This window comes from Mustelus asterias, chromosome 25 (assembly GCF_964213995.1).
Source record: "Mustelus asterias chromosome 25, sMusAst1.hap1.1, whole genome shotgun sequence".
NCBI lineage: Eukaryota > Metazoa > Chordata > Chondrichthyes > Carcharhiniformes > Triakidae > Mustelus > Mustelus asterias.
The window spans coordinates 25,565,556-25,590,263 of record NC_135825.1 but is presented as its reverse complement, the minus strand read 5'-3'; the positions used below and the strand labels follow the sequence as shown (position 1 = coordinate 25,590,263).

Below are 24,708 nucleotides of genomic sequence, written 5' to 3'. Positions count from 1 at the left end.
TATGGAGCAGGTTGGCAAGAATAAGGAGATCCTGACTGCGGTAGGCAGATTGGCAAGCAGGTAAATCAACCTGCCATTGCACCAAGGCCATAGCAGAGTCTTGGAGTCATGGAGGTTTACAGCATAGAAACAGGCCACTCAACCCAACTTGTCCATGCCGTCCAGTTTTTACCATTAAGCTAGAGTGCTGAAGAAAATTCAATGATTTGACTAGCACTACTAGATTTGCTTCCTAGTCACACCTTTCTTCTTCTCTATACTGTGCGCTGTTCTCGTCACCTCACGAGAGGAAGGATGTGATTGCACTAGAGGGGGTGCAGAGGAGATTCACAGGATGTTGCTGGAGATGAAGCTTTTGAGCTACAGGGAGAGACTGGATAGGCTTGAATTATTTTCTTTAGAGCAGAAAGTCTGAGGGGGGAATATGATTGAGATGTGTAAGATGAGGGGTATGGACAGTTTGAATAGGAAGCCCTTGGTTGAGGGGTTAGTCATGAGGGGATATAGTTTTAGGGTAAGAGGCAGGAGATTCAGAGGGGATTTGAGAAAAATAAATTTCACTCAGAGGTTGGTGGGAACCTGTAATGCCCTGCCTGGGAAGGTAGTGGAGACTGGAAACCTTACAACCTTTAAGAAGTATTTGGATGGGCACTTGAAACATCATACCATTCAAGGATAAGGGACAAGTGCTGGAAAATGGGATTCGTGCGACTTTAGTGGTAGTTATTGTCGGTGCAGGCTTGATAGGCCAAAGGGCCTTTTCTGCACTGTATGACTCTATATATCCTGCACCACCTATAGCCCGAAACCTCAGGCCTTCCCTCCACTGCTTTCCAGTCCTCTCCTCCCAACCACAACAGCAGTGGCACTTACTTCTACTCTCATGGTTATCCTCCTCATTTCAGCATACCTACTAGTACTGGACGACATGGTGGCACAGTGGTTAGTACTGCTGCCTCACAGTGCCAGGGACCTAGGTTCGATTCCTGGCTTGGGTCACTGTATGGAGTTTTCACATTCTCCCCGTGTCCGTGTGTGTTTCCTCCGGGTGCACCGGTTTCTTCCCGCAGTCCAAAGATGTGCAGTTTAGGTGGATTGGCCATGCTAAGTTGCCCCTTAGTGTCAGGGGGAATAACTAAGGGTTATGGGAATAGAGTCTGGGTGGGATTGTGGTCGGTGCAGACTCGATGGGCCAAATGGCCTCCTCCTGCACTGTAAGATTCTATGATTGTACTACTGTGCGGTGTGCAAATTATGCTATTTCTAACATGCAGAGCTTGAAGTAGACATTTCAATATTGTGGCAGGGTAGCAAGGCCTAGTGGATACTGCCCATTTGGCCATGTTATTCTGTGTTGCACTTCCCACTGACAATGCACGAGACAAAAATGCTCTGCAAAAACCCATCGAAAGAATACTGCAGAACAGTATTCAGTAAGCTTCCCGGAATGCTGTTTAAACCATTCAAGGGATTCCATTTCTGATTCATGTCATCAATCTTTTCTCATGAATTTAGGCATCGATAGAGTTCAGTTGTTGTGTCACTGGTGACAGCTGTCAGAGCAAGAAAACAATAATTAACCATCAGATTCATCAAATAATTCTATGTTTATCACCTCGTTAGAGTGCCTGATCCAATAAACAACTGACTTGACAGATACTGCCAAAAATAAATGTGCCACATCTCATTACATCAGATCGTTGACGTGTACAGAAAATAATTCTAAGTATGGAGATTAATTAATCTAAGGGATAATGAAGAAATTTATATTGGTGAATGAAGGAGAAGGAAAACATTCCACTGTTTATTATTAACTAATAAAGCATGTATTTGAAGAATTTTATTACAGAGACCTTCCCCAGAAAATTGAGAACCAAGAGGCAGCACTATTGATATGGTTCCCAATAACTAAGTAAATCATTTTTATTATTTCTTATTTTCACCAAACACTAAAATTCTTGCAGTTTGGTCAAAAAGAAGGTTGTAATTTTTACTGAGTGGGAGGTTAGAAACATACAAATCTGAAACTGGAAACGAACTCACTCACTTTTGATTAGAGTGGAGATGGGATGAAGGGTTTTGACCAATTCTTCTCATTCATTGAAAGCCAAGACTTCTCATCTGCTGGCTCCCGCATTCTTGTTCACTGTCTCTTATCAGCTTGCCTCCTCTCTTGCTCGCCGCCATTCACCCTCTCACCCTCCCCTCAAGCACTCGCCACCTCACCCACTCACTGCCTCTCAGCCACTCACCGCCTCTTGTCATCTCTCACCGACTCTCACTCTTTCACCTCCTCCTCACTCTCTTGCCCCCTCACTCTCTTGCCCCCTCACTCTCTTGCCCCCTCACTCTCTTGCCCCCTCACTCTCTTGCCCCCTCACTCTCTTGCCCCCTCACTCTCTTGCCCCCTCACTCTCTTGCCCCCTCACTCTCTTGCCCCCTCACTCTCTTGCCCCCTCACTCTCTTGCCCCCTCACTCTCTTGCCCCCTCACTCTCTTGCCCCCTCACTCTCTTGCCCCCTCACTCTCTGGCCCCCTCACTCTCTTGCCCCCTCACTCTCTTGCCCCCTCACTCTCTTGCCCCCTCACTCTCTTGCACCCTCACTCTCTTGCCCCCTCACTCTCTTGCCCCCTCACTCTCTTGCCCCCTCACTCTCTTGCCCCCTCACTCTCTTGCCCCCTCACTCTCTTGGCCCCTCACTCTCTTGGCCCCTCACTCCCTTGGCCCCTCACTCCCTTGCCCCCTCACTCCCTTGCCCCCTCACTCTCTTGCCCCCTCACTCTCTTGCCCCCTCACTCTCTTGCCCCCTCACTCTCTTGCCCCCTCACTCTCTTGCCCCCTCACTCTCTTGCCCCCTCACTCTCTTGTCCCCTCACTCTCTTGCCCCCTCACTCTCTTGCCCCCTCACTCTCTTGCCCCCTCAATCTCTTGCCCCCTCACTCTCTTGGCCCCTCACTCCCTTGGCCCCTCACTCCCTTGGCCCCTCACTCCCTTGCCCCCTCACTCCCTTGCCCCCTCACTCCCTTGCCCCCTCACTCCCTTGCCCCCTCACTCTCTTGCCCCCTCACTCTCTTGCCCCCTCACTCTCTTGCCCCCTCACTCTCTTGCCCCCTCACTCTCTTGCCCCCTCACTCTCTTGCCCCCTCACTCTCTTGCCCCCTCACTCTCTTGCCCCCTCACTCTCTTGCCCCCTCACTCTCTTGCCCCCTCACTCTCTTGCCCCCTCACTCTCTTGCCCCCTCACTCTCTTGCCCCCTCACTCTCTTGCCCCCTCACTCTCTTGCCCCCTCACTCTCTTGCCCCCTCACTCTCTTGCCCCCTCACTCTCTTGCCCCTCACTCTCTTGCCCCCTCACTCTCTTGCCCCCTCACTCTCTTGCCCCCTCACTCTCTTGCCCCCTCACTCTCTTGCCCCCTCACTCTCTTGCCCCCTCACTCTCTTGCCCCCTCACTCTCTTGCCCCCTCACTCTCTTGCCCCCTTACTCCCTTGCCTCCTCTCATTCCCTTGACCCCTCTCATTCCCTTGACCCCACTCACTCCTTGCCCCATCTAACTCTCTCGCCCCCTCTCACTCTCTCGCCCCCTCTCACTCTCTCGCCCCCTCTCACTCTCTCGCCCCCTCTCACTCTCTCGCCCCCTCTCACTCTCTCGCCCCCTCTCACTCTCTCGCCCCCTCTCACTCTCTCGCCCCCTCTCACTCTCTCGCCCCCTCTCACTCTCTCGCCCCCTCTAACTCTCTCGCCCCCTCTAACTCTCTCGCCCCCTCTAACTCTCTCGCCCCCTATAGCCCGGTCATCTCCTCTAACTCTCTCGCCCCCTCTAACTCTCTCGCCCCCTCTAACTCTCTCGCCCCCACCCCCACTCTCTCGCCCCCCCCACTCTCTCGCCCCCCCCACTCTCTCGCCCCCCCCACTCTCTCGCCCCCCCCACTCTCTCGCCCCCCCCACTCTCTCGCCCCCCCCACTCTCTCGCCCCCCCCACTCTCTCGCCCCCCCCACTCTCTCGCCCCCCCTCCCACTCTCTCACCCCCCTCCCACTCTCTCACCCCCCCTCCCATTCTCTCGCCCCCCTCCCACTCTCTCTCCCCCCTCCCACTCTCTCTGCCCCCTCCCACTCTCTCGCCCCCTCCCACTCTCTCGCCCCCCTCCCACTCTCTCGCCCCCCTCCCACTCTCTCGCCCCCCTCCCACTCTCTCGCCCCTCTCCCCCTCTCTCACCCCCCCTCCCACTCTCTGGCCCCCCCTCCCACTCTCTGGCCCCCCCTCCCACTCTCTGGCCCCCCCTCCCACTCTCTGGCCCCCTCTCCCACTCTCTCGCCCCCCTCCCACTCTCTCGCCCCCCTGTGCACTTCTCTCATTTGAATTGTGAACGATGGTGTTAGTTATATTCCTCGCTCACATTTATCCCACACAAGCTTCAACTCGGATTTTGAGTCCTGAATATGTTGAATAAAATCAGAGGTAAAAAGGCTGTAATATAATCTAAGGATTCACAAAGCATCGTAAATCTAGAGAAAAAAACTTCAAGTGGTTCCATTAAAGCTATCTGATCCCCATGTTTGAGCTAAAACATTGCAACGTCCATTCCAACCCCGCCAGCAGTCTTTCTAATAACTTGTCTATTGGAACGTTTTAACTTAAACGGTGATGTGTTTTTATTTTGTTTCTGTTCTTGGAAGTTTGCAGCTATGGAGGGTGGCAGTTGGTTAACTGCAGGTTGTAATATCATAGAAATCATAGCATTCCTACTGTGCAGAAGGAGGCCATTCAGCCCATCGAGCCTGCACCGACAACAGTCCCACCCAGTCCCTATCCCCGTTACCCCACATATTTAATCCCCTTGACACTAAGGGACAATTTAGCATGGCCAATCAACCTAACCTGCACATCTTTGGAGTGTGGGAGGAAACCGGAGCACCCGGTGGAAACCCACGCAGACATGGGGAGAACGTGCAAACTCCACACAAACACCCAAGGTCAGAATTTAACCCAAGTCCCTGGTACTTTGAGGCAGCAGTGCTAACCACTGTGCCAGCGTGCGCCCTAGGCACAGAATGCTCCAATGGTAGGGACATTCAATTCTGTGCAGGAACAGGGGCCCTGCAGGGATATTTTAATTGGTCACACAGATCAGTTCAAGGATCAGTGAAGCACAGTTAGTAAAGAGTTAATCAGCAGCAAATAAAGGTGAAGCTGTTTAGCTCTGCACAGCTAGAGCGCTGTTGTTACCTCTAAGGAGCTGGGGCTCAGGGAAGCCTTGGAAGCTGTTTACTGGCACCATGCTGCTGTGATTGAGACAAAAGACTGCCCATGGATAGTGGTGTAATGCTCTGAGCCGCCAAGGAGCTGGAATTATGCCTTTGATTTAGCTGCTGGATTGCAGTCTTTTGACTGGGATGCAGTCTCAGGAGAAGAGATTGAGCAACCAGGAGATGAACAGTTGTTGAGGCAGTCTAAGTTGGAGCGGCTTTGGAGAACTCAGAGGCCGGATCTTCTAAAGAGAAGAGTTGAAATGCCTAGTGAGGGTGACCAGAGTTTTTAAAATTGTGACTTGCTATGATTTTAAGGTAAGGATAGATACATTTTTGAACAGTCAAGGAATTAAGGGTTATGGTGAGCAGGCAGGTAAGTGGAACTGAGTCCATGAAAAGATCAGCCATGATCTTATTGAATGGTGGAGCAGGCTCGTGGGGCCAGATGGCCTATTCCTGCTCCTAGTTCTTATGATCTTTGACCTCTCTTGTCTCCTTGGGTTGCTGAAAGATTCTTGGGATCGGTTTTGTTCGTGTCTGCCATTTAATATGCAACTTGTGGTGTTTTCAGCCATAGTTTGTCTTTCAATTCATGTTCCCCTCATGTTAATTCCGGATATTAGAATATAAGATAGAGAGTATTTACTTCAGCTTTGACAAAGGATCATCTGGACTCGAAACTTCAGCTCTTTTCTCTCCTTGCAGATGCTGTCAGACCTACTGAGATTTTCCAGCAGTTTCTCTTTTGGTTTCAGATTTCAGCATCCACAAGTAATTTGCTTTTATCCAGTATTTAACGTTTGCTTTGTAGACTAGTGCAGAATAAAATTTCTTTTATTTGTTTAAAACTGGAATCTTGTGGCTTCATTCCAATTAATATTTTCATGGGATGTTGCCCATCCCTAATTTCTCTTGAACTGAGAGCATTTAAGAGTCAATCTCATTGTTGGCCCGAGAATCATGTGTAGAACAAGGTCAGGACAGCAAATTTCTTTCTCTAAAGGACGTTAATGAACCAACAATGATAATTTCGCAATCCCCATTACTGAGACTAACTTTCAATTCCAGACTTTATTAACAGCATCCAAATTCCACCAACTGCCATGATGGGAATTGAACCCATGCCCCAGAGGATGAGCCTGGGCCTCTGATTACTGGTCAGTGATGTTACCACTACTCTGCCGAATCCTCCAAATTTTTCTCTTAGTGAATCTGTTGACATGGCGTTGTGTTGGGATCCGTTAGCTTCTTACCCGAGAAGGGATCCTGTGGGGGGGCAATAATGTTTGTTACCTATTTACGTACTAACTATTCACAAAGGTTAAATAAGACTAACATATAGCTGGAGCCACCCTCTGAGATGCTACTCTGTCTTCTCTCAATGACTGACATCATTGTGACATAACTCCTTTTGCACATGCTCAGTATGCTGTGAATAGAGTTAACCCTTTACAGTAAGTAACTGGGATCTTCAATTTGGTCCGCTTTGAACAAAAGGCTGACCATAAACAAATTTGGTGATCTAGTCTGGGATGGTAAAAAAATGCACTTGCTGTGAGTTCCTGGGTTGGTGACATTATGACTAGAAAGACAGAGGGGCATTTTTCTGATAGAAATAGTCACAGCAGGGCAACGCAATACAAAAGGAAGAAAATGTCCTTGATTTATATTGGTCCCCAGTTTCCTGGATCATACTTGTGCAGAATTGCACCAAAACCACCAGTTCCTCTCCAAGCCACTCACCATCCTGACTTGGAAATATATTACTGTTCCTTCGCAATTGCTGGGTCACAATCCTAGAATTTCCTCCCTAACAGTATTGTGGGTCAACCCACAGCACGTGGACTGCAGTGTTTCAAGAAGGCAGCTCACCACCACCTTCTCAAGGGCAACTAGGGATGGGCAATAAATGCTGGCCAGCCAGCGACGCCCATGTCCTACGAATGAATAAAAATAATTTAAGCCACTGTCGGTGTCAATCTTACTGGCAAGAACATTCCCAAAATTGCCATGGAACTCATTTGCCTGCACTTCAATTTGAAAACCAGCCTAAAACAAGCAGAAATACAATGTTAGCAAAATGAGTGATAGTGAGTATGTTGTCACTTCATGTCCTGGTACTTCATTCCCAGAGCTGCTGCTGCTCCTTATCCTCTTCCATTGTGAACACATTCCATCTGGTTAGTTCTCCTGAAGGATGGGAGGTGGGTCGGGTCTGAATCATTTTGGGTGCATTGACATCACTTTCGTTAAACGTAATATGTCTCTGAGTGAGCAAAAAGGATCAAGGGCAGAATTTTCTCTTTCTCGTCTAAGTGCTGGCTCAAGTGAGAAAGGCCTCCGGTGTGCAGCCACCTGAGAGAGCGAGCAACGTCGGTGTTCCAGAAAAGGGCACCCCAATCTCTGGTTAAAAAAACGTAGATTTCTCCCTCCGCCGCCAGAGGAACAGAAACCCCATGTGTTCATGGGAAACCCCACCCCCCCATGCATACTGGGAAGCCCCCAATCCATGGATATGGGGAATACACCCAAGGTGCTCCCCAGAGGAACCCTGGCACTGCATTGCCAGGCTACTCCTGGGCATATTTCATGCCCCTGCAACTCCCCAGGGCTTGGCTGGTACTTACCCCGGGCATGATCTCTTTAACTGGTTCATACTGCTCCAGACCTGTTGTAAGTCTCGGGGGAAATCCAAATGTGTGGAAAGCGATACAGCAGGGAAGCCCTATAATGAATGACATGTTAATGTATTTAACTGAGGTTCCTGAACTTCCTGTGCAGGAACCTTGTTACCTCAATAGCGGGGACGATCGGAATAATTGAATTATGGAAATTTATGCTCAGTTACTTACGGATTTCCCGTGTAGGGGGTGGTAAATGATACTGTTGCTTAATAGCTATGCTGGAATGTTTCCAGGAAATTCTGGGCCATTAAGCCAACATGGCTGGTTCATTTGCAAGATTTTATTTTGAATTTGAGAGAATTTTCATGCCTGTTGCGATGAGCAAAAGGTGGAATTATCCCATCCACAGCGGGTTTGGTGACAGACAGGAGCTAAAAATCTAACGGGAGTCAAAAAGCTACCAGCATAAACCATGTTGTAATTCTCCCAATGGTAGGTTAATGGCCGGTTGGTCATCCCATTGGATGGTGACGTGAATGCAATTTGCATCTCATGAATGCTCATTAAAACAGCTCCTCCCAGTCTCCCGTCAGACCTTTCAATCTTGCGTCAAGAAAGATGTGAAATTACATCAGTCTAAAACTGATTGATAATGAGTAGCGTGTCCAGGGCGGTCCTCAGCTCACGAGAGACTTCAAAGTGAGTGCAACAAAGTCTCTCTGCCATTGTGCTGCACTGCTCCTGATGTGCTGTACACCACTCTGCCAGGGCAGGCTGCTTCCTGCCTCCTTCTCCATGCCAAGCTGGTCTTCATGGACAACACTGTGCTGCTGGACCCATGGACCCTCCTGTGTCACCGAGTCAGATCAGTACAGCATCTGGGGTTGGGGAATACAGGGGTCTCCCTCCCCCCTGGTGCCACACACCAGTGCCTATCTGGAAGCACTGTGCTGCAGGATACATGCAACCACCACAACAAAGGTCTGAGGTGGAGTGTGAGGTGAGGCCAGGGTGGAAGGCCTGATGAAGGCAAGGAGGGCAATGTTGAAGGAGTGCTGTGCAAGTAGTGGGGGAGATGGGGGAGGGCTGACATTGTCAGACAGAAGGGCAAGGAGGTGGACGGAGATTAATTTGATTTGATTTATTATTGTCACGTATTAGTATACAGTTGCTTCTTGCGTACTATACAGAGAAAGCAAACCGTACATAGAGAAGGAAAGGAGAGAGTGCAGAATGTAGTGTTACAGTCACAGTTAGGGTGTAGAGAAAGATCAACTTAATGCGAGGTAGGTCCACTCAAAAGTCTGATGGCAGCAGGGAAGAAGCTGGTTTTGAGTCGGTTGGTACGTGTCCTCAGACTTTTGTATCTTTTTCCCGACAGAAGAAGGTGAGAGAGAGTATGTCCAGGGTGCGTGGGGTCCTTAATTATGCTGGCTGCTTTTCCAAGACAACGGGAAGTGTAGACAGAATCAATGGGTAAGAGTGCTGGTTTGCGTGTTGGATTGGGGTTTGTTCACGACTCTTTGTAGTTTCTTGCGGTCTTGGGCAGACCAGGAGCCAAGCTGTGATACAACCAGAAAGAATGCTTTTTATGGCGCATCTGTAGAAGTTGGTGAGAGTCGTAGCTGACATGCCAAATTTCCTTAGTCTTCTGAGAAAATAGAGAAAAGATGATGAACATAGGGAAAGCCAAAAGAAGCTGGACCCCAAAAAGGCACATGAAAATCTCACGAATGACGGATCAAAGGGATAGCAACAGTTTACTGGAAGGGGATGGGACACTCCAGAGGCAGTGAGTAAAGGTCCAAGTGGGGTATGGGCACCTCACAGGTGATGGCCTCAGAGGGAGGGTGACTGCATCGAGGAGCAGACTTCTTCTGGGGCTGTCAGCCTGTTAGCTCTAGATTGTTGACGTCCTACACAGTCTGGTGAAGGCACAAAAGCATTTAGATGAGAACTTGAAGCAAGGCTACAGACCAAGTCGTGGAAAATAGGATTTGAATAGATAGGTGCTTGATGGCCGGCGCAGACACAACAGGTCGAAGGGCATCTTTCTGTGCTGTAAATCCCGATGGCCAGAATTTAACACACACACACTCCCACAGTCCAAAAACGTGCTGGTTAGGTCCATTGGCCATGTTAAATTCTCCCTCAGTGTACCCAAACAGGCGCCGGAGTGTGGTGACTAGGGGATTTTCACAGTAACTTCATTGCAATGTTAATGTAAGCCTACTTGTGACAATAATAAATAAACGTTTTGACGGCAGGCAGATGAATCAGCTGTCAGCCCACCAGGTGAGTTCGGAGGGGAAATCACCTGAGCATAATTAATGAGGTTCTTAGTGCAGAATTTGGCACAGGATGCCACCATTCTGACCAGCGGGAAATGTGCTGCCTGAGCTGCTCGCCACCACACTCGTATACACAGAACTCTGCCTAATATCTTAAAAATTAAATACTCTGAATGCTCGGGACCAGATTCCCACCTGCTGTGTTAGATACAAGCTTCTGTTACCTCTGCACTCGCCTCCCAATGTGCCTTTGCCTTACCTTCCCAGGTACTTAGAAGTGACATGTTTCATTTTGCACACTCGAAACCTGGTGGCGTTTCTTTTAGTAAAGGAGCTAATTTGGTATCCAATTAAAAGCAAATTTATGTTGAGGGCACAGTATCACGACAAGGTTGAAGCTGGAACAAATTATTTCAAAATTAGGTTCCTTACAACCAACAGAGGTAATTGCGTTCAAAGCTCTGGCCAAGAAGTGAAAGACTAAAGTCTTAATTCATTGCACTTTTGAATCCTCTGCCAATTGTTATTTCAGATTGTTGCATCATGAACATTTTTCAGCGAACTTTGCATCAACATTTGTTTTGTTCACAGCTGTCGTCAAATTGAGAAAGGAAGTATTGATTTTATTTTGACAGATGCTGTGTAAACAAAGCCTAGAACCTGAAGATTGATACTGACTACCAAATAAAAAACAATGGTATACATCACAATATATGCACTAACTGCTACCGTGTGCCAAAAAAATGTAACCCCAAATTTACCAATTTGAATTCGGAATTTGTCAACAAATTCACTGATGTTGTCAACTAAACAGATCATTAATGGCACTCATAGAAATCATAGAAACCCTACAGTGCAGAAAGAGGCCATTCGGCCCATCGAGTCTGCACCGACCACAATCCCACCCAGGCCCTACCCCCATATCCCTACATATTTACCCACTAATCCCTCTAATCTACGCATCTCAGGACACCAAGGGCAATTTTTAGCATGGCCAATCAACCTAACCCGCACATCTTTGGATTGTGGGAGGAAACCGGAACACCCGGAGGAAACCCACGTAGACACGGGAGAATGTGCAAACTCCACACAGACAGTGACCCAAGCCGGGAATCGAACCCAGGTCCCTGGAGCTGTAAAGCAGCAGTGCTAACCACTGTGCTACCGTGAATATTCATATATTCACTCTGTTTCACCATGTTGAAATTGCCCCTTAGTGTCCTGGGATGCGTAGATTAGAGGGATTGGCGGGTAAAATATGTAGGGATATGGGGGTAGGGTCTGGGTGGGATTGTGGTCGGTGCAGACTCGATGGGCCGAATGGCCTCTTTCTGTACTGTAGGGTTTCTATGATTCTATGATTTCTATGATATTTACTTAACCATGGGCAATGGCTGAAGAGATCGGCAAGTAACATATTTCTTAAAATCTAATGTCTGAATGCATTTCCCGTCTGTACAATTGTGTCAGGTTGTTATAATATTTCTTGTGTCAACTTTTTCTATTAGAAATTCTAAAACCCACATTTATATTGAGGGGAACCCTATGGAAGCTGGCCAGAAGGGTATGTAATCTGACCATTAGGTTCACACAATTCTTGCAAAATGTTTCCCACATTTTTCCAGAGCTATTTCTTACAATAGGATTGAAATTTCCAGTGTCCAAGATAAAGGATTAGCCAAGATTAGAATCTCAAATAATTACATATCGTGCAATGGAGGACTATAAACGTATTAACATACAAGCCCAGAAAACTGCCTGCGTTTTAGAATGTGCTGGACTGCCAGTGGGGGTGGTTTGGCATATAACTGGGTACCCAGTTTAAATAGCAGCTAGGCGTCGGAGCAGAATAGGGCCAGGAAACACCCAAACTGAATGTACATTGACTTGAGAACTATTTGCTGCTATGACAATCGCATCTTTTCTCATTCTCTGATAGATTTTTACCTTCACGTTAGTTAGGCTGTGATGTGGCAGAACCAATTGTATTCCATCTTCTTCAATACCATTCGCATCCCTACCAAAAATCACATTCAACAACCCTCATTGTAGAATACCATCCACATGCAACCCTCCCCTCCAACCTTCCCCCCTCCAACGTTCCCCCCTCCAACCTTCCCCCCTCCAACTTTCCCCCCTCCAACCTTCCCCAGCTCCAACTTTCCCCCCTCCAACCTTCCCCCCCTCCAACCTTCCCCCCCTCCAACCTTCCCCCCCTCCAACCTTCCCCCCCTCCAACCTTCCCCCCCTCCAACCTTCCCCCCCTCCAACCTTCCCCCCCTCCAACCTTCCCCCCCTCCAACCTTCCCCCTTCCAACCTTCCCCCCCTCCAAACTTCCCCAGCTCCAACCTTCCCCAGCTCCAACCTTCCCCCCCTCCAAACTTCCCCAGCTCCAACCTTCCCCAGCTCCAACCTTCCCCAGCTCCAACCTTCCCCAGCTCCAACCTGCCCCAGCTCCAACCTGCCCCAGCTCCAACCTGCCCCAGCTCCAACCTGCCCCAGCTCCAACCTTCCCCAGCTCCAACCTTCCCCAGCTCCAACCTTCCCCAGCTCCAACCTTCCCCAGCTCCAACCTTCCCCAGCTCCAACCTTCCCCAGCTCCAACCTTCCCCAGCTCCAACCTGCCCCAGCTCCAACCTTCCCCAGCTCCAACCTTCCCCAGCTCCAACCTTCCCCAGCTCCAACCTTCCCCAGCTCCAACCTTCCCCAGCTCCAACCTTCCCCAGCTCCAACCTTCCCCAGCTCCAACATTCCCCAGCTCCAACCTTCCCCAGCTCCAACCTTCCCCAGCTCCAACCTTCCCCAGCTCCAACCTTCCCCAGCTCCAACCTTCCCCAGCTCCAACCTTCCCCAGCTCCAACCTTCCCCAGCTCCAACCTTCCCCAGCTCCAACCTTCCCCAGCTCCAACCTTCCCCAGCTCCAACCTTCCCCAGCTCCAACCTTCCCCAGCTCCAACCTTCCCCAGCTCCAACCTTCCCCAGCTCCAACCTTCCCCAGCTCCAACCTTCCCCAGCTCCAACCTTCCCCAGCTCCAACCTTCCCCAGCTCCAACCTTCCCCAGCTCCAACCTTCCCCAGCTCCAACCTTCCCCAGCTCCAACCTTCCCCAGCTCCAACCTTCCCCAGCTCCAACCTTCCCCAGCTCCAACCTTCCCCAGCTCCAACCTTCCCCAGCTCCAACCTTCCCCAGCTCCAACCTTCCCCAGCTCCAACCTTCCCCAGCTCCAACCTTCCCCAGCTCCAACCTTCCCCAGCTCCAACCTTCCCCAGCTCCAACCTTCCCCAGCTCCAACCTTCCCCAGCTCCAACCTTCCCCAGCTCCAACCTTCCCCAGCTCCAACCTTTCCCCCCCCAACTTTCCCCCCCCTCCAACCTTCACCCCTCTCCAGCTTTCACCACCCCCAACCTTCTCCCCCCCCTCCAACCTTCTCCCCCACGCTCCAGTCTTCACCCCTCTCCAGCCTTCACCACCCCCAACCTTCTCCCCCCACTCCAACCTTGTCCCCCCTCAGCCTTATCCCCCCTCCAACCTCCTCCCCCGCTCCCACCTCCTACCCCGCTCCCGCCTCCTACCCCGCTCCCGCCCCCTCCCCCGCTCCCGCCCCCTCCCCCGCTCCCGCCCCCTCCCCCGCTCCCGCCCCCTCCCCCGCTCCCGCCCCCTCCCCCGCTCCCGCCCCCTCCCCCGCTCCCGCCCCCTCCCCCGCTCCCGCCCCCTCCCCCGCTCCCGCCCCCTCCCCCTCCCCCGCTCCCGCCCCCTCCCCCGCTCCCGCCCCCTCCCCCGCTCCCGCCCCCTCCCCCGCTCCCGCCCCCTCCCCCGCTCCCGCCCCCTCCCCCGCTCCCGCCCGCTCCCGCCCCCTCCCCCGCTCCCGCCCCCTCCCCCGCTCCCGCCCCTCCCCCGCTCCCGCCCCCTCCCCCGCTCCCACCCCCTCCCCCGCTCCCGCCCCCTCCCCCGCTCCCGCCCCCTCCCCCGCTCCCGCCCCCTCCCCCGCTCCCGCCCCCTCCCCCGCTCCCGCCCCCTCCCCCGCTCCCACCCCCTCCCCCGCTCCCGCCCCCTCCCCCACTCCCGCCCCCTCCCCCGCTCCCGCCTCCTCCCCCGCTCCCGCCTCCTCCCCCGCTCCCGCCTCCTCCCCCGCTCCAGCCTCCTCCCCCGCTCCCGCCCCCTCCCCCGCTCCCGCCTCCTCCCCCGCTCCCGCCTCCTCCCCCGCTCCCGCCTCCTCCCCCGCTCCCGCCTCCTCCCCCGCTCCTGCCTCCTCCCCCGCTCCCGCCTCCTCCCCCGCCCCCTCCCCCGCTCCCACCCCCTCCCCCGCTCCCGCCTCCTCCCCCGCTCCCGCCCCCTCCCCCGCTCCCACCCCCTCCCCCGCTCCCGCCCCCTCCCCCGCTCCCGCCCCTTCCCCCGCTCCCGCCCCCTCCCCCGCTCCCGCCCCCTCCCCCGCTCCCGCCCCCGCTCCCGCCCCCTCCCCCGCTCCCGCCCCCTCCCCCGCTCCCGCCCCCTCCCCCGCTCCCGCCCCCTCCCCCGCTCCCGCCCCCTCCCCCGCTCCCGCCCCCTCCCCCGCTCCAGCCTCCTCCCCCGCTCCAGCCTCCTCCCCCGCTCCAACCTCCTCCCCCGCTCCAACCTCTCTCCCCCCATTACCCCCCCCCCGCCTCCCCCAATCCAACCTCCCACATCTCTATCAATTCCCTGAATCAGACTCTCAAATTACATCCATATTGCAAACCAGTACTTGGTTTCCTATGCAGCATCCGTTTCCCCATACATTTTTGGAGCTTCTATGGTGACTGACACCATCCTTCTCCAACACTGCTCTTTTCCATCACCTAGCCCAGTAGTTTGTTTTTACTCTTGTAAATCTAATAATGAACAGAAGAACTCTATTAACATTTTTTCCTCCATCTCTATGACTGTTACCATTGGAGCTCCACAAACCTCCAAACTCTCCAGCCACCAGCACCCGTCCTCTTTCCTCAACTACATGCAGTTCCTTGGCAACATCATCCAAAGGCTTGGGATCGACCTTCCTCCATGTATGCTGAAGACATCCAGCTCTTCCTCCATGTTATCTTTCTTAATCTCATCCGCTGAGACTGCTACTCTGATATCCCATCATGGATGAGTTACAATTTCTTACAATTAAATGGTGAGGTATGGACATCCTCTTCCTCAAACTGTAACCTCATCACCAATTCCATCCCCATTCCTGACCACTGTCTCTGGTTAAGTCAAACCTATTTGCCGCAGCGCTCAGCTTCTGACCTGTGTCCTCTCTGACACAAAAACACTCTCACTTCTATCCTTGTCTCAGCTAATCTGCTGCTGAAACTTCCCAATGCCGTTGCCGCCTCCAGATTCCACTATTCCAATGCCCTCCTGATTAGCATTCCCTTCTCTGTAACCTTTGGGTCAGTGAAAATTCTGCTATTCTTATCTTAGGCTGCACTAAATCGTGTTCACCCATCAACCTTCCCCTCCCTGCCCTACATTGGCTCCTGGTCCTCCAATACCTCCAGCTTAAAATTCTCGTGTTTAAATCTTGTAGTTTGGGAGACCTCATCCTTCCATTTCTTAATGATATTCTCCAGCTCAATCCTCCTCAAAATCTCTGCAATTATCCCAACTCTGCTCCAGTGCAACACAGTCACTTTCACCCCAGTTTTGCTGACTTTAGTCAACATTTAGTCAGCTAAGCCTCGGGGGGGGGGGGGGCTTACCAAAAAAATTCTAAGTGCCGAACGAGCGTGAACATGGAAGAGAGTCGCCCCCATTTTTGGGTGAGCTCCCAGTCATAATCGCATGGCATTTAGAGAAGAAAAAGAACCCAGATGTGATTCCTGCCAGTCGGGGAGAGGGCGGAGCTCATGCTTGCCAGAAAGCCAGCTACTGAACTTGAGGGGCACCTTTGCACAGGCGCCCCAGTCTCCCAGTGCACAGTGTACACAGTGCACTGGGAGATCTCCTGTCATCCACCCACGCCGCCTGCCGATTCCTCTTCCCCACCGCCCCCTAATTTTTCACCTCTCGCTAGATCTTACCAGCTCACCACGCCGATCGACTGGTGTGATGGGCCTGGTAAGATTGTCCCCTCAGACTCTGGAGTTCCTTCTTTAAAGGGCTTCCCCCTTTGAAACCCATCCCTTTGACCACATTTGTTTTTGGTCAATATCCTGATTTGTTTTTTGGAAAAGCATTCATTTGTTTCTGATTACAATCTGCGAAGCAGCTTGAGCTGTGTTTGTGTGCGAAAGATGTTGTATAAATGCAAGTAGCTGTTGTTGATGCCTGACCATGTGGGCTTTGTATCACTTGCCTGAGTGCAAGACTGAATGGCTTGAATTGAACAATGTCCCAAACAGCAAAATATCACAATGATACATCACAAACAATACCACAAATTTCAGGAAAATAAATGATACTGACTGGATGATTAGCCAACACTTTGTGTTGAGGCAAAGAAATAAATGTACCTCCACATACTTCTCAATCTGAGCTGCTACACTGCTACACCAAGATAGTTTATGTCACTATGGGTGTTTGACTTTACCTTACTGATTCTGACAATGAAGAAATTTAAGGCAAAACTATTCAAATGGGCAAATATATTTTGCCAAATAGGTATATTGTCACACATGAAATGTAGCTACAAACACTGCTGTTAGAGAGTTCCAGGGTTTTGACCAAACAACACTAAAGGAAATGTTGATATATTTCCAAGTAAGGATGGTATGTGACTTGGAGAGCAACCTGCAATCTCTGGTCCAATGTGCCTGTGATAAAAGGTGTGGGTTTGGAAGGTGCTGGCAAGAAAAAAGCTTGGTGAGTTGTTGCAGTGTATCTTGTAGAAGATACTACACACGGCAGCAACAGTGCACCGTGGTAAATGGAGTGATTAGTTAAGGTGTGAATGGGCTGTTGATCAGTCCAGATATTTTGTCTTGGATGGTGTTGAGCTTCTTGAGTGTTGGAGCTGCACTCATCAAAGCAATTGGCGAATATTTCACCACACTCGTGTGATTTGTGCTTTGTAGAAGGTGGGAGGAGGTGAGTTACTCACTGCAGAATATCCAGCCTCTTACCTGCCCTTGTACACATAATGCTTATGTGGCTGGTCCAGTTAAGTTTCTGGTCAATCTTGACTCTTCAGGATGTTATTGGCCGAGGATTCAGGCATGGGAATGTCATAGAAATCATAGAAACCCTACAGTACAGAAAGAGGCCATTCGGCCCATCGAGTCTGCACCGACCACAATCCCACCCAGGCCCTACCCCCATATCCCTACATATTTTACCCGCTAATCTACGCATCCCAGGACACTAAGGGGCAATTTTAGCATGGCCAATCAACCTAACCCGCACATCTTTGGACTGTGGGAGGAAACTGGAGCACCCGGAGGAAACCCACGCAGACACGAGGAGAATTTGCAAACTCCACACAGACAGTGACCCAAGCCGGGAATCGAACCCAGGTCCCTGGAGCTGTGAAGCAGCAGTGCTAACCACTGTGCTACCGCGTCGCCCAATGTGATTGAATGTCACACAGAATGATTAGATTCTCCGTTTTTGGTCATTGTCTGGGACTTGTACGGCGTGAATGTTATTTGCTATTCATTAGCCCAAGCCTGAATGTTGTCCAGGTGTTGCTGCATTTGAGCACAGACTCTTTCAGTATCTGAGAAGTGGCAAATGATATTAAGCACTGTGAAATTGGCATCTCATCACCACCTTTATCCTTATTTTGGATGATGGTCAACAACGGGAAGTGGTTGGGCGTAGGACACTGACTTGAGAAACATTTGCAGCAATGTCCTGGAACTGAAATGATTGGCCTTCAACAATTAGAACCATCTTCCTTTGTGCTAATTATGACTGCAGCCAGTGGAAAGTTTTTCCCCAATTTTCCCAATTCCCACTGCACTCAACTTTCCTAGGGTTCCTTGGTGTCACCCTCAATCAAAGATTACCTTGATGTCAAGGGCAGTAGTTTGATGGAACCAAGTGGCTTAACAAGTCATTTTCAAGGCCATTTAAGAGTTAATTGTTTGGAGTCACACATAGGCCAGACCAGATAAGGACAACAGATTTTCTTCCCTAAAGGACACTGGTGAACCGGATAGTTTTTTTCTTAAACTATTACTGATAGTAGTTTTTCAAACCAGGTTTATTAACTGCATTTAAATTTCGCCAAGCTGCTATGGTGGGATTTGAACTGAGGCCACCGGATTATTAGTCGAGGCTTCCAGAATGCTAGTCCAGTAACATAATTACTATGCTGCCATTTGTTCACCCATTATACTGTGTTTGTTGCCTGAGTTGGCTCCTGGTTAAGCAATGCCTCGATTTTAAAATTCCAAACCTTGCTATATCTCTTGCAGCCCCATAACTCTCTGAAATATCTGCGTTCCTTTAGTTCTGGCCTCCTGAGAATCTCTGATTTTAATCGATCCACCATTGGTGACCATGCTTTCAGCTGTTGAGCTTTAGAATTCCCTCCCTGAACCTATAGAACTATAGAATCCCTGCAGCGTGAAATAGGCCATTTGGTCTACAGGGTCGGCACTGACCCTCCAAAAGAGCATTTCACTCAAAACCTCCTCTATGCCCTATCCCCATAACCCTGTGCACTTACCATGGCTAATCCACTAAAATTACCCAACTTTTGACACTAAGAGGCAATTTAGCATGGCCAATCCACCTAACCTGTACATCTATCTGTCTACCTACTTTTCATTCCTCCTTTAAAATTCTCCTCAATAATCTCCTTAGTGTTTTGGGACCGTATTTTGTATGACGTACTCTTGTGGAGCACCTTAGGAAGTTTTAATGCATTAAAGATGCTATATGAATACATGCTTTTTTAGAATGATTTTGAATGCAATGGTATGCCTGAAAGTTGATTCTACATGTCAATTAATCTTTGGATGAATATTTTCTTCCTGATATCTGTCTTAAAAGTATCTTATATTAGATTGAATCTATGTTTCATCGTTTTATACCTACAGTTTGATTTATACCTTTCCAGCACAACTTTTTCAATACACCTAACACTCTTGTATATGTCTATAAGATCACCTTGCAAACTCATTTTGTTTCAGGCTAAAAAAAACCTCATGTTTTTCTGGTCTTTTCTCATAACTCTACTGCTGACACTGAGAATTAATCTTGTGCCTCTTCTCTGTACTGCCATCAGCATTTGGATGTCTCTCGTGTTTTTTTGGAAACTAACTGGATGCAGTATTGATGTTTCAGTGTTACTGTTATGTTATAAAGTCTGATCATTACCCCTGACAAAGGATATAGGTCAATCTAGTTCAATATATTTGGACTTTGATTTCTGCTCTGGATTGTGCCAATGTGTTTCACATCGACTCTACTAAAGCATATCTACTTAACGTCCTACAAGTAGCAATGAGATAAATGGTCAGTAATCTTTTTTTTCATGGTGTTTCTTTCATCAAGAGTGTTGACAAAGATCATCATGGGTCCCTGCTCTTCTGAAAGATAACATTAAACTAGACATAAACCACCGGAATCAGCCAATGAGTGCTCAGTTGACCGATAATGAAATAAAAACCAACAACAGAATTGTGTTTAAGAAATATATTTGAGATCAAATTTTATCTCTCTGTTTAACCTTGCAGAACACAGATAAATTTTACAGTGGCTATTGACTTTACAGCTTCTAATGGTAAGTACTTAAGCCTCTGATACATCACTACTCATGGGATTTGCATTACTTACATAGGTGGACTACAGGTTATTGATTTATGGCATCAATAAAACAATTAACAGTTTTTCCATTGATTTATTCGACATTAAGTTACGTCAAAAATCATATCATGCATTAGAATGCCTTCAAACTGAAAAGAAAACACAATTTGCTGTTTTTTCATATTGATTCTGTAATTCATTTATGTTGTTTGTACAGTTTCCTGAGCTTCATTGGAAAGATGCTGTTTAGTGCAATTAAACAGTAAGAGAAAAGAGTAAAGGATCGATGTCAATGCAAAGAACATGATAGTGTGAAAGACAGAGTTTAAACAGAACATAGTTGCTTTCCTAATTCTAGTGACTTACTAAAGTAAATATTGGAAGTGATAAGGGAACCCTGTTTAAAACTATTTGCTGACAACAACATGTTTTGCTTGATAAATTATGTTGATGATCCCAGTGATTGGGAAAATCCTCAAGGAAGTTCCCAGCAATGATATTCTATTTGAACAGTGTAATTGAAATAATTACCCAGAACCTTGAGTAAAGATGATCTGTTGATAGACTTGATAGGAATAGTGTCTGGTGTACTGATGTGAATGCTGCTGTTATATTGCCGCTTTTGTCTCAATAATATTTTATTCTCTGCATTGAATATTACTGTTAATTTCCACATGGTCAGAACAAGGGAGGACTTACTCCACACATGCAAAGCACAGGAAAAGTGAGTTTTCTTAGATCACTGGCCAGCAGGAGGGTTGTCCAGAAGAAATGAGTCCTTATCCCTTCATTCACGCCCTCTCCAGTTAAAGGCATCTATGGGCAGAAATTTCAGTGCTGGAGAGGCGATGGCCTAGTTGTTTGTCGCTAAATTATTAATCCAGGAAACTCAGCTAATGTTTTGGGGGACCCGGGGGTTCAAATCCCATCATAGCAGATGGTGAAATTTGAATTCAATAAAAAATATCTGGAATTAAGATGACGATGGAACCATTATTGATTGTCGGAAAAACCCATCTGGTTCACTAATGTCCTTTAAGAAAGGAAATCTGCCGTCCTTACCTGGTCTGGCCTACATATGACTCCAGAGCCACAGCAATGTGGTTGACTCTCAACTGTCCTCTGAACAAGGGTAACTAGGGATGAGCAATAAATGCAGGCGAGCCAGCGATGCCCATGTCCCACGAATGAATTTTTTAAAAATTCCTTGAGGATTCTCCCAAATAATCACTGGCAGCAAAATTTTCCTAAAAAAAAGGGCAAAGTGTCAGGTTCTGACTAAAATCTGATGTGTTCCTCCTCAGAAACCCACCAACATTTCACTCCAGATCTTCTGACACCCTCTCAAAAAAAAAAGCAGGAGGGCATGCTTTGTGCCGTCAGGCGGGGCTTGTTAGAGCTGGCAAGGCCGGCTCCACAGAGCTCAGGATGTCCCTTTTAAAGGGTGCCTCAATATCAAAGTCAAAGTAAAGGCCCCACCCCGGCACCCTCCCATGGATATTGTGACTCCCTGCAGACAAGGAGAACACCCACCCAACCCTAGAAGACTGAAGGCCAAGCTCCTCTACCCACCCCCACCCCCCCACTCCGCGCATGACAGTACACAGGCATCAGGGTGACCCGACCCCAGAACCCCCTCCCCATCATTGTCGGCATTAGAGCCCGTCCCTCTCCCACCCACCTCCACCACAATACGGGCCCAGAAAATTGCAGGCTTTGTGCAGAGCTTAATGACAATCTTACCCACTCAGTTTTCAGCTCACAGCTCTGTTCTGACGGACACTAAGCCATACAAGTGACCTGTACTCGGGAATCAGGCTGGATGTGATGCTTTTGGATTCACTGTACTTCAGTCACAAGCAAATCTGTCCGAATAAAGTGTAAACATGCTATTTTATTTATGTTGATATACTTCAGTATAATTTCATAAATATAGTTAAATAATGCACCCAATGGCCACAGTACGTAAACCATTACGTCATCAAATGAGAGGATTTTTAATAGACTGTTTTTCTTTTTTATTTGCTTTATCAGGAAATCCGTCTCAGTCCACATCACTACACTATATGAATCCTTACCAGATGAATGCATACGCAATGGCATTGAAAGCAGTGGGTGAAATCATTCAGGACTATGACAGTGATAAGATGTTTCCAGCTTTGGGGTTTGGAGCTAAACTGCCGCCTGATGGAAGAGTTTCGCACGAGTTTGCCTTGGTAAAATATTTTGCTGTGTGATTTTTGCAATGTAGGACGTAATAGGAAGAAAGAAATGCGAAGTGTGGGTGGGGCAGATCAGACGTTGCAATGTATCATTGCTTCTCATTACAGGCCTTATCACCCTGTGGCAGGAAATGAGAAATATGAGCAGGAGTCGGCCTCACGGGTGCTCAAGGCCACTGCACAATTCACTAAGATCATGACTGATCTTCTGCATTAACTTCACTTTTTTTGTCCTATCCCCCTAAACAAAAGGACACATGTTTGAACACACAATGAGACCCGTTCAGAGAGTGATGCTTGCACGATGGAGAATACTTGCTCCCTGTGAGCAGGGATTTCCCCCTGCAAGCGTGCAAGTTACCCTCAGATCATTAGGCAATCTCAACTGCAGCATCAGAGGGATGCACCAAACACAGCTCGGGTTGCCAAGCCTGGTTAGATGTCTTTCCGGAGGTTTTAATCACATATATTATCGGGGGGGTTTGTCCACAGTTAACAGATATTGAATTTAGCTATAGCATTCCAGCATTTAGCTATAGCATTCCGGAAGTGAAGACATTTCAAAAGTACTTAATTGGCTGTAAAGCACTTCAGGATATAGAGATAATGTTCTCACTTATGGGTCAGTCTGAAGCTAGGGGCCTTTAATATAAGGTAGTCAATAATCATCAAAATTCAGCACAAGTACCTTCATCCAAAAAGTGGTAAGACTTTGGAGTGCACAATCACAAAGAATAGTTCAAGCAAATAGGAAACTATGAGTTGGAGATGCCGGCGTTAGACTGGAGTGGGCACAGTAAGAAGTCTCACAACACCAGGTTAAAGTCCAACAGGTTTATTTGGAATCACGAACTTTCGGAGCACTGATCCTTCATCAGGTGAGGAAGCTAGGAATAGGAAGATCTGCTGTTAGGATTCGATAAACAGGTGTAAATGTTGACATAAATAAGCTGCGTCAAATGGCTTGTTCCTGTGCTGTAGATTCTGTGTAACCATGTGAAGGGTTCTATATAAATGTAAGTTCTTTCTTTTGATCAATTTTGCGAACCCTCTATTGAATGTCATTGCTCACTCTGAGCCAAAAAGAAAGAATGTTGCTCACTTGCAGGACTCAATTGGGTATTGGGAAACTTTGCCACAGAGTGAAAGTGAAAATCAGAAATGTTTATCGCTCTTTCATGCAGGTAGTAACTTCCTGGCTGCAGGTTTATGGTAGACATTGGTGGAAGCCTCAGGGCAGATCAATGATACAGACTGGCAGCTGGGTGAGGAAAAGGGAATATTTCCATATTTCAGTTTCTGATACAATTCCCAAACTCAGAATCATTATCGTATGTTTTCCTGAAGGGAAATATCATTGATAATGTTGTCATATTTGACAATTAGGATCGCAGGATTCTGTTCTTCGACTGTTTACTCAGATTAACGAAGCGAAGTGCACTGAAACCTTAAGATTTCATTAGGGAGATTGTATTCAGTTTAATTTTAGCTGCTGATAAAGTTTTGTCATTTGCTTATGACAGTTAATTCTGAGGCTAATCCTTTGTTGAAAGCCCGTACATTTTTTCTAACCACAACATTCATGATGAGAATCAAACAGTAAGCCTGTGGTAATATGGCAAAGTCCAAATTCTTGGTCTGCCGAGTTACGGGCTGAAATTTTACTGGCACGCCAAGGGCTCCGCTGCCAGGAACAAATGTAGGTTCTGTGCCATTGTAATGAATGTTGGGACTGCTGAGAGGATTTTACCAGCCACGGCCAATTAAGAAGCCTTCACCAGGACTGCCATCCTATTCGTCCTCCTTCAAGTTTCATGGCCCAATTAGAGAGCTAGCAACTCAGCAGGACCTCCACTAGAATGGCCTCCATGTTGAGACCCTCTCAAAGAGTCGGTAAGACTTTTTTTTTAACATTCCGGGGCCAAATGGGCAGCCTGGCAATCAAAGGGATGAACCCTCCAAGGGTGACATTGAAGCCACCATTGTCCTTCCATGGAACATGAAGACTCTGTGAAGGAATGCCCCCCACCCCCCAAACCCAATTCAGAATTCTGCTGGGAGCTGAAGAATCCTGCTTCAGTCAGCATGAAGTAGCATTGTAGTCCAGAGTATGTTAACAGCAAGTCTTTATTAACAACTAATAACTACATACACATTTACAGCAGAGGATAGAGTGACACAGTGGCACAATGATTAGCACCGCTGCCTCACAGCGCCAGGGACCCGGGTTCAATTCCAGCATGGATGACTGTCTGTGTGAAGTTTGCACGTTCTCCCTGTGCCTGCTCGGGTTTCCTCTGGGTACTCAGGTTTCCTCCCACACTCCAACAATGTGTAGGTTAGGTGAATTGGCCATGGTAAATTAACCCTTAGTGTCAGGGGGATTAGTAGGGTAAGTACATGGGGTCAAGGGGATAGGGCCTGGGTGGGATTGTGGTTGGTGGAGGCCTGATGGGCCGAATGGCCTCCTTCTGCACTGTAGTGATTCCATTCTAGGATACAGGTATGGAGCTGACTCCAATCTCAGGGCGGAATTTTCCCGTCCCGTCCGCCACAGGAATTGTAACAGGCGGGACATGGACCATGCAAAGGTCCGTTGACCTTGTGTGGGATTTTCCA

At 48.6% G+C, this 24,708-nt stretch overlaps 1 protein-coding gene across 3 annotated transcripts in view; it reads left to right on the top strand.

Moving 5' to 3' along the window:
- LOC144479268 (copine-8) overlaps positions 1–24,708 on the top strand; it is a 652,766-nt gene that overhangs the window by 506,817 nt on the left and 121,241 nt on the right. For all 3 annotated transcript variants that reach the window (XM_078197938.1, XM_078197940.1, XM_078197939.1), the window contains 2 exons: positions 19,798–19,844; positions 21,902–22,083. In XM_078197938.1, the coding sequence (XP_078054064.1) occupies positions 19,798–19,844; positions 21,902–22,083 (229 nt within the window). The remainder of the gene's footprint in view (positions 1–19,797; positions 19,845–21,901; positions 22,084–24,708) is intronic.